This window comes from Morchella sextelata, assembly GCF_020137385.1.
Source record: "Morchella sextelata strain SCLS chromosome Unknown scls_5, whole genome shotgun sequence".
NCBI lineage: Eukaryota > Fungi > Ascomycota > Pezizomycetes > Pezizales > Morchellaceae > Morchella > Morchella sextelata.
In genome coordinates this window covers 941,036-953,789 of record NW_025408620.1, presented here as the reverse complement: position 1 = coordinate 953,789, position 12,754 = coordinate 941,036, and the positions used below count along the sequence as shown (strand labels likewise).

Below are 12,754 nucleotides of genomic sequence, written 5' to 3'. Positions count from 1 at the left end.
TTGCGGTATATGCAGGGACTCTTTCAAGAATATTAGATGATTGATTGGTATAGTGGGAATGGTCGTGCACAAGTTGTCGGTGATAATAAAGACACAAGAGGACACAGGAAGAGGTTTGTTCTGTTGTCAAGGGAAGGGGTTAGGTTTGTTGGACGGTCCAGTGACAAGAACGCGTTGAGCGTTGTTACTCGCGCGTTCACGGGCGAGGATCAACAATTTACCGTGTTGGGAGGTGTAGAATCTGAATCAAGTCCCGCCCCTGGTTTTGGGCACAGCCAAAAGAATTCTGAACTACATACATCGTCATACGCATTCTATAATTCTACTAACCAAAGTTGGCTTCAGACGAAAATATAGCAACATATGTACTAGGTTTTGTTCTCCGTACGCCATAGTTTATACTTTACGCGATCATTGTGTACCTAGAAACAGAAATTGAAATGATTTAAAAAAAAAAAAAAAAAGGTTTTGTTCTCCGTATCCTTGGGGAGCAAGCTTACTTGGCCTATGCACCTACAGTTACATACACCATACTCTACAAGCATCCCATTTAGTTTTTGTAGAGGGTCGCCTTGATAAGCCCTCACAATCCTGACCGAAACCTACCTAGTATCATTCTAAAGAACTCATGCAGAGCTTGCAACTGATGCAGCTGAATCCTTATCAAGATGGGATCTGATAAGTGCACCATTTATCAGATCTCGGTGTTGCTAGGGTGTTCTTCCTCATAGCAACAGTGGATCCGGTTGTGTAGCATCTGGCACCTGCACCTCCATCCCGACCAATTGAGCCTCGGCTTCGGTCTCAGACACCTCAGCGTTCAGCAGTGCTGCACCCCCGAGTTCTGTTGGTGCTTGAGGGCTCTGTTCTGCCTGATACATGCACTAATAGAAATAAACACGCTCTCCATCTCTCATCCCCCCCTTCACCCCTTGACCGACACACATCCTCAATCAACCACTCGATATTCACTTCATACCCTCTCAGCAAGCAATATTCTGATATTCGTACCCGTTTAGAACGATGCCTCACGCAGCTTCACGGAAACCCTCCCCGCCTGCAACTCCAGCTACCGTCTCCTTCTCTCCCCTTAAGAACTGCTTCCTCAATCTTCCTACATCACTCGTCTCAGTGCTTACCAACAGCAACACTCCCGCCCAGAATGTAGTTGTTGAGATCTCATTCCGGACTACAACCTCAAGCAGCTCGGGCACAACGAGTACTTCGAGATGTGCGTATGCAGGGTGGACAGGAATGTCCAGTAAAAGGAAGCCAGGCGCAGGGAGAGTAGAAGATGCAGTGGTGGAGATGGATCCGGCTTTTGCGAGGAACGTGGGCTTGAGTGAAGGGTCAAAGGTGCGACAACTCCTTTATGTCTTGATCTACCGTTTACCGCACATATATACCCCTCTACAATTACCTATAACTCAAACATATATTACACCGCCGAGTTTGTGCACTCATATTTAGTATACATCACACTCATACCTTTACTTCTGCCTTAATACCTTATAAATCTCTGTTAAATATGCATCCTAGACCTATCTTTCTTGATCCTCCGCGCATTTATCGTAGGCCCGACTAAACAAACCTCCAGGTTTCCCTCCATCTGCATCTTGACCCTCCCCCAGCCCATACATTGCACATTGAACCCCTTACTCCGAGCGACTGGGAAATCATTGAGCTCCATGCCAACTTCCTCGAGCTCAACCTAATCTCTCAAATTCGTTGTGTATCCCCCGCCCATCCGATAAGTGTATATCTCTCTCCCACATCCACCGCGTCGATCCGCCTTACCAAGGTTGAGCCTGAGTCAGCGCTTTCGTCTCCAAATGGATTTGCGAAAATCTCTCCCGATGCCGAGATTGTCGTTGCTCCAAAGACTCGTCAGAGAAGATCGAGTAGAGGCGCAAAGAGTACAACGAGTACAAAAACGGCCTCGGGGAAGAAGAAGAGCGAAGGGGCAGCAGCTTCATCGAATGCGCTTTTTCTAAGAGCTGTCGCATTGCCGGCAATTAGATATATTCCCAAAACTGACGATGATGAGGAAGTGGATACAGATAATGAAGAGGAGGAGGAAATTGCTGAGGGCGGAAAGGGCATGGCTGTTTATCTCGATCCAACCATGATGTTTTCTGCACGCCAACTTCGGGGGGTATCGCACGTAGTGGTCTCGGTCGTTAAGCCGCCAGGCCTTGCACCACCATTAGATCCTTCCCAGGCGCAAGCCCAGCAGCCGGATGATAAGGACAAAAAGGACAAGAAAGATACTGCCCCGGAGGTTATACCAGCAGCTAAACTTATAGCTGTGATCAAGCAATGGCCATCTGCACCAGATGGGACACACATCGCGCTCTCCAGGCTCTTATCCGCAGCTCTTCACCTTGCACCCGGACAAGTGGGAGATATGATCCGCATTGAACCTGCGCCGCCACAGATTCCGGTCAAGAACATTGCAAAGATCAAAGTCTTCCCGTTCCAGGGTGTTGAAAAAGATGCGGGACTGAAATGGGGAGGAGGAACAAAAAGACTTGAAGAAGTTGCGATTGCAAGGTTGCAGGAGGTACTAGGCCCAAGAAGACAGCGAAATGGGACTAAGGCCATGATCGAGGAGGATAAAAGTGCAATCTCCCCGGGAGAGTACATTCTTGAGGGTGCAATAACGGATAACTTCATTCTTCCTGCCGTTAAAGATTCCCCTATCACCACTGGTGGTATCATGCGAATTGAGCTTTCTTCCACTGATGGCACCGATTCCGCAACAGCTATCAAGTGGATCCTCGCAACTGATAAGCGGCTCCCTATAGAGCTGGGCACCCCAGTCCCTAAACCGATTGCGCCGAAGGAAACAAGCGAGACTATTTTTACACCAGACGAAACGGGGACGCTGATTGTAGGAGTCGATGATATTCTAAATAACATTACCACAAATCTTTTGTCCTCCTCTTCAGTTCTCCTTTCAGGTGCTCACGGCTCGGGGAAGACAAGCATTCTCCGTCTCATTGCTAAACGTCTCTCCGGTTCTCCCCATTTTCACCGAGTCATTGACCCCGGCTCGCTCTCGAAAATGGCGGAGGAGCGGGTCGGAACAGTGAAAGAACAAGTCTCGCGCTGGTTTAATGAAGCTGCATGGACTGCGGGAAAGACTGGGAAAACCATAGTAATCTTGGATGATCTCGACAGGCTGTGCGCCTCTGAGTCTGAAAATCAGGATAATTCCCGTGTGAGACAGGTTGCAGAGGTTGTAGTGGCCGCAGTGAAGAAATATACTTCTTCTGGAGGAAGCGGTGTGAAGAGGGGTGTTGTAGTTCTCGGAAGCTGTCAGGCCAAAGAGAGCATGCATAACCTTGTTATCGGCGGACACGTATTTAGAGAAATAGTAAGCTTGAAGGCAATGAGTAAGGAGGGGAGAAGAATCGTACTTGAGGGCGTGATCGGTAAAGATGGTGTCCTCGAGAAAGGCTTGGATTTGAGGGACATTGCCGCAAAGACAGAAGGGTATATGCCCGGTGATCTTGTACTTCTTGTTGGGCGAGCTAGGCACGAAGCTGTGGTGCGTATGGTTGATGCCGGCCAGAACCGCCTTTCCCAAGAAGCCCTTGTGCTTCGACGAGTCGACTTCGACGCTGCACTAAAAGGTTTTGTTCCAGCTGGACTTCGTGGTGTGAAGCTGCAAACCTCTGGGGCGCGATGGAAGGATATCGGAGGACTAACGGAGACTCGAAAAATCCTGCTAGAGACACTTGAATGGCCAACTAAATATGCGCCGATCTTTGCATCATGTCCTCTCCGTCTCCGCTCTGGATTACTTCTATACGGCTATCCCGGTTGCGGTAAAACACTTCTTGCATCTGCTGTGGCCGGAGAATGTGGTCTTAACTTCATCTCTGTGAAGGGTCCAGAGATCCTGAATAAGTATATTGGTGCTTCAGAAAAAAGCGTTCGTGATCTCTTCGAACGAGCCTCTGGTGCAAAGCCTTGTGTTTTGTTTTTCGACGAGTTTGATTCTATCGCGCCAAAGAGAGGGCACGATAGTACTGGTGTCACAGACCGTGTTGTCAACCAAATGTTGACTCAGATGGACGGAGCTGAAGGGTTAGATGGTGTTTATGTCCTAGCTGCCACCTCTCGGCCAGACCTCATTGATCCTGCCCTTTTGCGTCCTGGACGATTGGATAAGTCTTTGCTCTGTGATATGCCGAACGCACAGGATAGGCTTGAGATCTTCGAAGCCATTGTAGGGGACGGTATGCTACGGATCGATCATACCGTTGACCTTAGGGAGCTTGCTAGGAGAACCGAAGGGTTCTCTGGGGCAGATTTACAAGCAGTACTTTACAATGCTCATCTCGAGGCCGTTCAGGGCATGATCGGCGAGGAGGTCCGGAAGAGAGAGGAGCAGGGTAATAGTGATGAGAAAGAGAAGGAGCGAGGAGAGGAGGTAGAATTTTTAGAGTTTGTGTGGGGAGATAGCCGGAAGGGAAAAGACAAAATCGAAGAGGGTCTGGCAGCAAAGAGAATGCTAAAGGAGCGACTCGCTCTCATGGAAAAGGTATTCGTTTCTTTATCAGGATTCTACCACAAAACCAGCACTAATACATGTATTATACAGCTCGAGGGACTTAAAAAGAAACAGCGTCTCCGCGACCTCACTCCTTCCGAGGAAGATATAGCCTCCCAAGCTGCTGAAGAGGAAAAAGCCTTGGACGGCGATGGAAAAACGGAGGTCATGATCACTTGGGATCACGTCGAGAGTTCACTTAGCTCTACACGCCCTAGTATAGCTCCAGATGAGAGGAAGAGACTAGAGGCCATATACACAGAATTCGTTGGGCAGAGGAATGGAGAAATGCCCACCGGCCAGGGAAGCACCGAGGTGGGAGGAAGGAGTAGCTTGATGTAATAAGGTTTGGGGAAAATAATCATTGTGAGATGATGTATTTATAAATTTAACTTGGGAGTTTTTATTATAATCAATGTATGTATATGTATCACCCAAATTACATGGAACACTAGTAGAATAGTTGGGTCATGTTAAATCACTCGTGTTATCCTGGATGTGTCTCAAGCTAATAATTTATCGTTGGGGGAGAGACATTCCCATGATAAGTGAAGTCAATAGAAAGCCTATACGCCTATAGCTATAGAATAATACTATAAAGCTATTGTTACAGTGTAGAGTAGTTGCAAAAACTCAATAACTACATGTATTCAACAAGATTCTGTAAGTAAGTGTATTTATTCCAGCCATTTCTATTATCTGTAGTATCCCATGTACTATTCTGCCCTTGATTTTACTTAGCAACGGAACTGCAGCTACATATAACTAGCATTTGCCGAAACGCCATGTAGATACATGTATTCCTCCTAATGTATGCCATGAAATATGATTCTTGAGTGCAAACATAGAAAAAAACGTGATTGCTCTATGAAGAGATATTTCAGCCCTCCTGAGTCGCGGCTCTACTCCCTCAAGCGATAGTAGCGAGATGTACGCCATACATGAGAATTGCATCACTAGGAAGCTCGGGAGGCATATCATATGAAGCTCTCACTGCCTCGTATAGTTCCTGAAATGCAACGTCTACGAAGCTAGCTGGCGAGTTCATGTTATTGTGTATTTCTCCACCATCTACACCATGTTGCCGGGGACCTTCAGTCTTCTTTGGGACCATATAATACTGCAGAGGAATAATGTTTTCCGGTCTGTCGCAGGGGATACATTCCCTTTGGTGAGCACCAGAGATCCATGGCGTGAATCTAATTGACATGAGGGCACCAGTAAATCCCGGTCGATCCAATGGAAGCTCCCAGGAGAATGTTGTCCAACTTTCGAATAATGTGATGAGCTCGGGACTTAACGGATGCCAGGCTCTCGCATCACTTGCGCTATAGGCAGTGATGGCCTCATTAGCATTATAATTACGATTTGTGGTCTCCGTGAGATTTATTTGATTAATATCAAGTTTATCAATGTCTTCTCTGTTAGTGCTTGCCGGGAGCTCCGGATTCTGGGTCATCTTGCATGATATGGTTTGATTTATGTCGTTAACTGCGAGAGGCTTAGAAAGATAAGCATCAGGAGGACAATTTGCTGAGTATTGATCTATTGTCTATTTTAGCAATCAACAAGGATAGTGGAGGACGTTTCAGGATCACTGCTTGAATAATTTTATGACTGACCTTCACGTTCATTAATTATGAAGTGTGAACCTGTTTGGTCAAAGGTCCCCATTCTCATTCGGTGATTTGGTATCTGTTGACTCCTTGAATCATACAATGTCGTCATTTTAAATGTTTGAATATAGAATTGAAATATTCAGTTTATAGTTCTCAGAGCCGTTGGAGAGCGTTGATGGATTTGCCTTCGAACCTCGCTTGGGGAATGTGATGAAGAGTAGTAAAGATGTGGTGGCAGTTGGAGATGGTTGAGATTCTATCCGCAGTACCTTACTGTATATTAGAAGGAATCGCATATACGTACCTACGGTTCTGAACCTACACTTATATACACGTGTATGTAGTTGCGTTCGTTACCCTACTCGAGGTAAGATGTGTGCCGTGTGGGGTTGGGTATGAACATGTGTATGTATTCAGAACCTAAAGACAATTGCAGCGAGCTATAGCCTGGGGGATTAGCTGCCTTGCTAAATCCTAAAGTGTAAACCACGTCCTGGGCCCGTTTTAAAGCAAATAGATATCACATTAAAGAATTTAGTATTCGTTGAATGGCATTTATTTTAATGACTTATTTTAATGACTGTATAAATTAAAGTACTCTTGGGCAAGCATTAAGCTGGCATGATGCGTTGATGAAAGCGACGGTATGAGTTCTTAGACAAGGACAATATTTGTATGCTATTGAAGCGAGGATTCGTCATAATGTATGTATGATATCACCCTTCTCCAAAGATATTAGAAGCTCGTAAATCTTCACTGAGGGGTATTGAGGAGGCCCTAATCTAAGACAAGCAGCTAGAAAGAATTATTGTCACTGTATGTTCTATGGTTACAATTCTACCAAGCTAATCATCGTCTGGTCCCTGAGTCATGTGTGGACAGCCTTAACTCAGTAGAAGGGTAGGATAGAATGTAGTCCATAATGAGATGACTATGTCTACTAATACTGAGGTGACCTTCGTGGCTACCTGAATGACACATACATGTAGTATACCGCGAGTATATATGTACACATGTATGCTTCAGGTACATGTAAGTATATTACATATGTAAGTTTGTTAGCTGCGTAAGTTAGACTACTTGCATCTCGGTACATGGTATCTTCACTGGGACCTATATGTATACACTACATGTATATCTATATTAGGGTGGTTCACGAGGACGAGCTTGCCATGTGCTTCGTGCCTTATTTCAAGTTAAATGAATCGAGGCAGCCAGAGGCGTACCCCAGAGATACAGATGTACCTCAGTAGCAGTTCTCTCCTCGACTTGAACCCAGCCCAGGTGATCAGAACATGATTAGCAAAGCTGTAGTGAAGTTTCTCGGATCCTACCATGAATGCTGTTACCCACAGGAGGAAAATTCAGAGCACTCCAGGTATACATGTATGTGGCTCAAGGCAGTCGGAGACGCCCCCTGTAGAGGAAACTCGATACGACCTATTCTCCTCGCCTCAATGTGCCTTGTAGACAACGTTGAGCACTAGGTGTATTCGTGTGGTGGGTCTGGGTCTTTGCACATATAAGTTACACGTACATGTACGTATACACATGTAGTTGAGAAAACATAAGTCGATTTTTGGGGAGCCATCAACTCCGGGCTGCATACACGAATTAATTATCAATCAATGGGGAGCCATCGACATAGAATATCACTCGACTTACTTAGCGGTATTCATAATACATTGATTGTATTACTTGGCGGTATATATGTGTACATATTACATGTATACATTCTGCATTTTGAGCAAATGCTTAATCCACAATAAGGAATAGGTATAAAAGGTCCCTCGAGTTCAATTTACCCTTCAGATATTAGGGTAGTAAACCGGTTGGGCGCATTTTTTTTGCAAACCTTCCAAGCCCCTCGAGCTTGGAAACCCACTTTACCGCAAACTTATTACTGAGTATATATATCTACATGTATCAACCAACCTTACAGTAATTACCGTACTAGTTTGCTTAGTGCAAATGCTCCGTAATTTAGGTAGTTCACTTTATTATCGCTGTAGCTAGACCAACATGTGAGTTCACAGTATGGGGATCCAGGGCATCTTGCATGTATGATCATCGTGCGAACAGTGTGTGCAGGTACATACAAGTACATGTGCCAATGATTTAATGCTTTCATTGCTCACGTACTTCTTGCGTCGGTGAGGTGTAACATCTAGGCACGTACTCATACACTAGCTCTATGAGACTCACTCATTAGCCTCGGTTTCTTATCTATCTACCGGGATTTTATGGAATCTTTGAATTACTGTTACGTTCACCGTTTGCCTCTATCGCGCGGCTATGTGCACATGCCCTACACTGAGGAGCTTGGCTACCGGTCGATAAGTCCTTATCATACCACATATGCATGTAGGTATACCTCTAGAAGTATGCATTGGATAACTAAGGAGGTGTAGAACTATATCACATATTGGCTACATGTAGTTATAGATGTGGTGCTCTGAGTACCCCCGATATAAAATAGTTCTCTTTACGTACAGTATCGTTCTTCCAAAATGAGAGATTACCCCCAGAAAAACTATATTATGTATATAGCTAATGCGTTTTCAGTACTGATACATGGCCCCAAGATGACAAATTTAAGGAGAAATACCATGGCCCACCCAAGCCAGAAGGTGTTGATTTTGAGGATCACCGAAGCTTTAGAAAAAACGAGAATGAGAGCTCTTGTCTAGCGGATTCGATTATCAATCCCACAATGTGGCCAGGTTCTTGCTGCAGAAGCTATTCATGCAGCGCACTTATACATGATTGAGACATAATCCATTAGAGGCTTTCAGTTGACCCGAACTTTCATTTTCAAAGTGAAAGGAAAACTCATGCAGCTAAAGTTGCGTCTGCTTCTGCATCTGACATGTCACTTTCTGATGAATACTTAATGCTAAATATTCCGTCCTCGAGTATTTCCCAGTCTGCACCTGCAGGATGCTCTGTTTGTCGATAGTTCAATGCACTTCGGACAGACTCTTGGCTACAGGAGTTTCCTTTTCACTTTGAAAATGGAAAACAGGGATCAACTGAAAGCCTCTATTATGGAACAAAATACATACAGGTCTGTTCTGGGCCACACTGGTAGGCAAAGAACGGTCATGTCTACACAGACATGAAGGGACTCTCTTCAGCATCTAGAAAGCTTGAAGAGTTTGGAATTAAACAGTGAAGCTTAAGTGGCTCCACACACATTCGAGGAAACTTGGGTATAGTGAAACTAGTGGTAAAAAAGAGGAATATGCGTCTCCGCGTGTCATTATCTGTCAGATCCATGCATTGTGAGGGAACGGTTGACATCTATAGACCAGATCGCAAATGCTTGAAACAGCACGATACTGCGACATGTATCCGTGGGTACCCACACAGTTGTTGATCTTCCTCTCGTGCATTACCGAGGGATAAGAATTCTGCGGGGGTATATGTTCCTGGGAACTCACTTTACAAGGATAAGTACATGTAATTTGGTTACTCGATCGATCTAGAGTATGTAGGTACAATTAACATGGATTACAATGCTAGTAAAAAAAAAAAAAGATAAGCTGCAAGGTCACTGGGTTCTTTTGACCTAGAATCCCCTGTTCATTACAATTGACTTACACGGATTGTACAGACTCGATTATTTTGTGGTATATTTGGAGGTGAATCAATATTTTAACGGCCGCCAGAATCCTCATGTTTCACGAATTTTTGATCACCTGTATCTCTGGTCTCATCGACGGTCTGACTTCTTTGCATAAGTCTATGTGCATGTAGGATGTAGTTCTCTATCTATGATGAAGAAACATATTTTGAGTGTTCTGGCGTCAAAATATTCAAATCACCCATGATTCATTTAGGCGATCTTTGGATATTTATTCACGACAGATGGAGTGACACACCCCATATTCTCGGGTACTACCCTTATATTCCATGAACGTTCGTCGGGCTGGTTTCTCTTGGAAAAGTTGCTGGGAGGAGATACATATGTAGGTCAAGCCACCGAGTGAGATTATGTGACGCTAGGCGCGTGCGTCGGCTGCACATGTTGCCTTGTTACGGAATCATGATAATATCTTTATGTATAAATACGTTATATAATATCTGTTCAGAGGGTATAAATGGTGCTAAATTGAAGACTTTCATCGATCGGTTTGCCGATTGGACCAAGCTCACATCGTGTAGATGAAATCAGGTCTATGATATCAGTCAATTAGCGCTAGTTCTGAGCAAGCATCAGACGTATAATGGATCTTACCTCTTGTCACCAAGTTCCTCGATCTGTCTCTGATCCAAGCCTTGAACCCAAACATCTCTTTCTCCATTCTTTCGCTTATTGTTCTCGCGTTGCAGAAGCACATAATTCAAGATTGAACCACCCAACAGACCAACAGCGAGGTATCCTAATACAATGGCATGTCCTAGCGTATAATGAGGTTTATCTCGTCCACGGTACACATTTGAAGACATGACACCATTCAAATTTCCCCACCCTAATCAGATGTCAGTTAGAGTTGGGAACGGGATATCCGCGCGTGAAAACTTACCAATCACGAACCCCAAGGTGACACCTCTCTTGTAAACCCCTTCCACGTTATTGCTCACCCAGGTAATTGTGTTTGGAATACACGGATATATTCCTAGAGCGCCGAGGAATACGCCAACGTAACTCAGAGCTGCATTTCTGGATGCTAATAGGATAGCGAAACCGAGGATTCCGACCAAAGAGACCCCGATATTATAAATACCACGCTTGTTGGTGCGGTCAGCTGCCCAACCAATGAGAACGGTAAGAATACACGCTGCTGCATACGGGGGTACTGATAAAAGTTGGGCACGAGTTGCTGAATATCCGAGCTCTGCAATAATTGAAGGAAGAAACAGTGAAAATGCATATAGTGCTCCTGTACTCGATATGAGATAAATACAGCTCACAGAAATCTCCTAGGTTTGACTTACCATCAACACCCATATAAATCAACATCCCGGTCCAAGTTTTCCAGTCTTTCAAAGAGTCCCACATGTACGACATCTTGAAGTCTTCAGGACCAGCGGAACTTTGCTGATCGTCTTTCAATCTTCGAATAACGCGCGCTCTCTCTTGATCGCTCAGGAATCGAGCATCATCGGGAAAATCGACTACAAGCCAGAAGGAAGCTACCCCTATAAATATAGTAGCAACACCCTCAAGGATCTAAAAGATTCAATTAGCTTTTTCCAATTTCGAAGCAGTGTGTTGCCATACAAATATCCAAGCCCAGCCTTTCATTCCGCCGATACCGTCCATCTTTGAAATAGCTGCGGCGAGAAGACCACCAAAAGAACCGCTCACAGCAGCAGCAGAAAACTATTGGATAATTAGATATCTCTGGCACAGAATTAATATGCGTGAATAGCCTACAAAAATAGCAGCTCGAATTCCGAATTCACGTCTCTTGTACCAACATGACAAGTAATAATTAACACCTCTGTTAGGATGTTAGCAAGCCCCGCGATTTACTTCAAATAATGTTTTGGACTACTCACGGGAAAAGGCCCTGATGATCCGCGCAGAAATATTTGGTAAGTATTGACATCTAAATGAGTATCATGCAAGGAAGGGAATCTTACAGCTTCCGTCAAACCCAAAAACCTATAGGGATATTAGATATATAATAAAGAATCAAGGACTATTCTCACAAGGTCGTACTGGAAGCTTACCATCTTGCAGCCATCATGCCCGAAAAGCCCTTTGCAAAGCCCATAAATGTCATACAAATACCCCACAGTACCATGATCAGAGGTATGTAGATGCTTGGCCTCATTCGTTTAAGAAGTATATTACTGACAGGTTCGAATATTGACTATTTCGGGGGTCAGCAAGGGCAAGTAATATTCAATTGAAGAATTCATACGTAAGACACAAAAAATATCGTGAGGCAAGCATTGTACTGGCCTTCTGTCATATTCAGATCTGTCACCAAACCTTCGATTTTGGCATTTCCCTGTGTAATGAAGACATATTAGTTACTCGTCTCCTAGGTTTCATAAATCATTGTTGGCCGGTTATTAAGCTTCGGTAAGTGAAGTAGAGACGCTCGTTCTTGGTAAGGAAAGCACTCACAATATTGGTTCCTGGATTATTCTATTAGAAAGATGCGGGCAATTACTGAATAACTACCAATGGATACTGAGTTTACTTACTGTCTAAGAACGAAGCTAGATAGAGAATACACAACCAAGGGATCAATCGAAGGTCAAGCTTTCGCACCAACTCCCGATCCTAAGAATAGCTCGCAAGTCATAAGCAATTTGGTCATTTCATTAGTGTGAGCCGTCAGAGCATAATCTCACAATTCTAGCTCTCTCTTCATCACTTAGGCCGGCATCTGGGTCTGGGTCGATATCATCGATGAATTCGGCTTTTTTGGGATCCTCTTTGTCGTCAAGGGAAAATGCGTGAGAATTGAATTCAGTCATCGTTAAAGCAGTCGGACTCGCTACTTTCAGGGAGTATAATTCTGCGGGTGAGTTTGAAAAAGACAAGAAAGCGGAGACAAACCGGTGGGAAATCCTCTTCTTAAGCTTTGCAGGCTATCCACTGTAATGATTT

The 12,754-nt window shown here is 44.4% G+C and overlaps 3 protein-coding genes across 3 annotated transcripts; 1 reads left to right on the top strand and 2 right to left on the bottom strand.

Moving 5' to 3' along the window:
- Window positions 1–1,023: 1,023 nt before the first annotated feature.
- H6S33_010776 (uncharacterized protein) lies at window positions 1,024–4,903 on the top strand (the record flags this gene model as incomplete). The annotated part of the gene is made up of 3 exons (XM_044842132.1): window positions 1,024–1,356; window positions 1,598–4,552; window positions 4,613–4,903. 3 exons carry the CDS (start codon window positions 1,024–1,026, stop codon window positions 4,901–4,903), a joined length of 3,579 nt encoding a protein of 1,192 aa, XP_044696706.1.
- Window positions 4,904–5,471: 568 nt separating this feature from the next.
- On the bottom strand, window positions 5,472–6,289 carry H6S33_010775 (uncharacterized protein; the record flags this gene model as incomplete). Its single annotated transcript, XM_044842131.1, has 2 exons — window positions 5,472–6,106; window positions 6,184–6,289. The coding sequence occupies 2 exons, from the start codon at window positions 6,287–6,289 to the stop codon at window positions 5,472–5,474; spliced, it is 741 nt and encodes a 246-aa protein (XP_044696705.1).
- Window positions 6,290–10,334: 4,045 nt separating this feature from the next.
- Window positions 10,335–12,621, bottom strand: H6S33_010774 (uncharacterized protein; the record flags this gene model as incomplete). The annotated part of the gene is made up of 13 exons (XM_044842130.1): window positions 10,335–10,359; window positions 10,421–10,655; window positions 10,710–11,066; window positions 11,122–11,356; window positions 11,408–11,509; window positions 11,564–11,630; window positions 11,689–11,699; window positions 11,773–11,794; window positions 11,863–12,005; window positions 12,057–12,146; window positions 12,266–12,276; window positions 12,346–12,424; window positions 12,496–12,621. The coding sequence occupies 13 exons, from the start codon at window positions 12,619–12,621 to the stop codon at window positions 10,335–10,337; spliced, it is 1,503 nt and encodes a 500-aa protein (XP_044696704.1).
- Window positions 12,622–12,754: the final 133 nt, after the last annotated feature.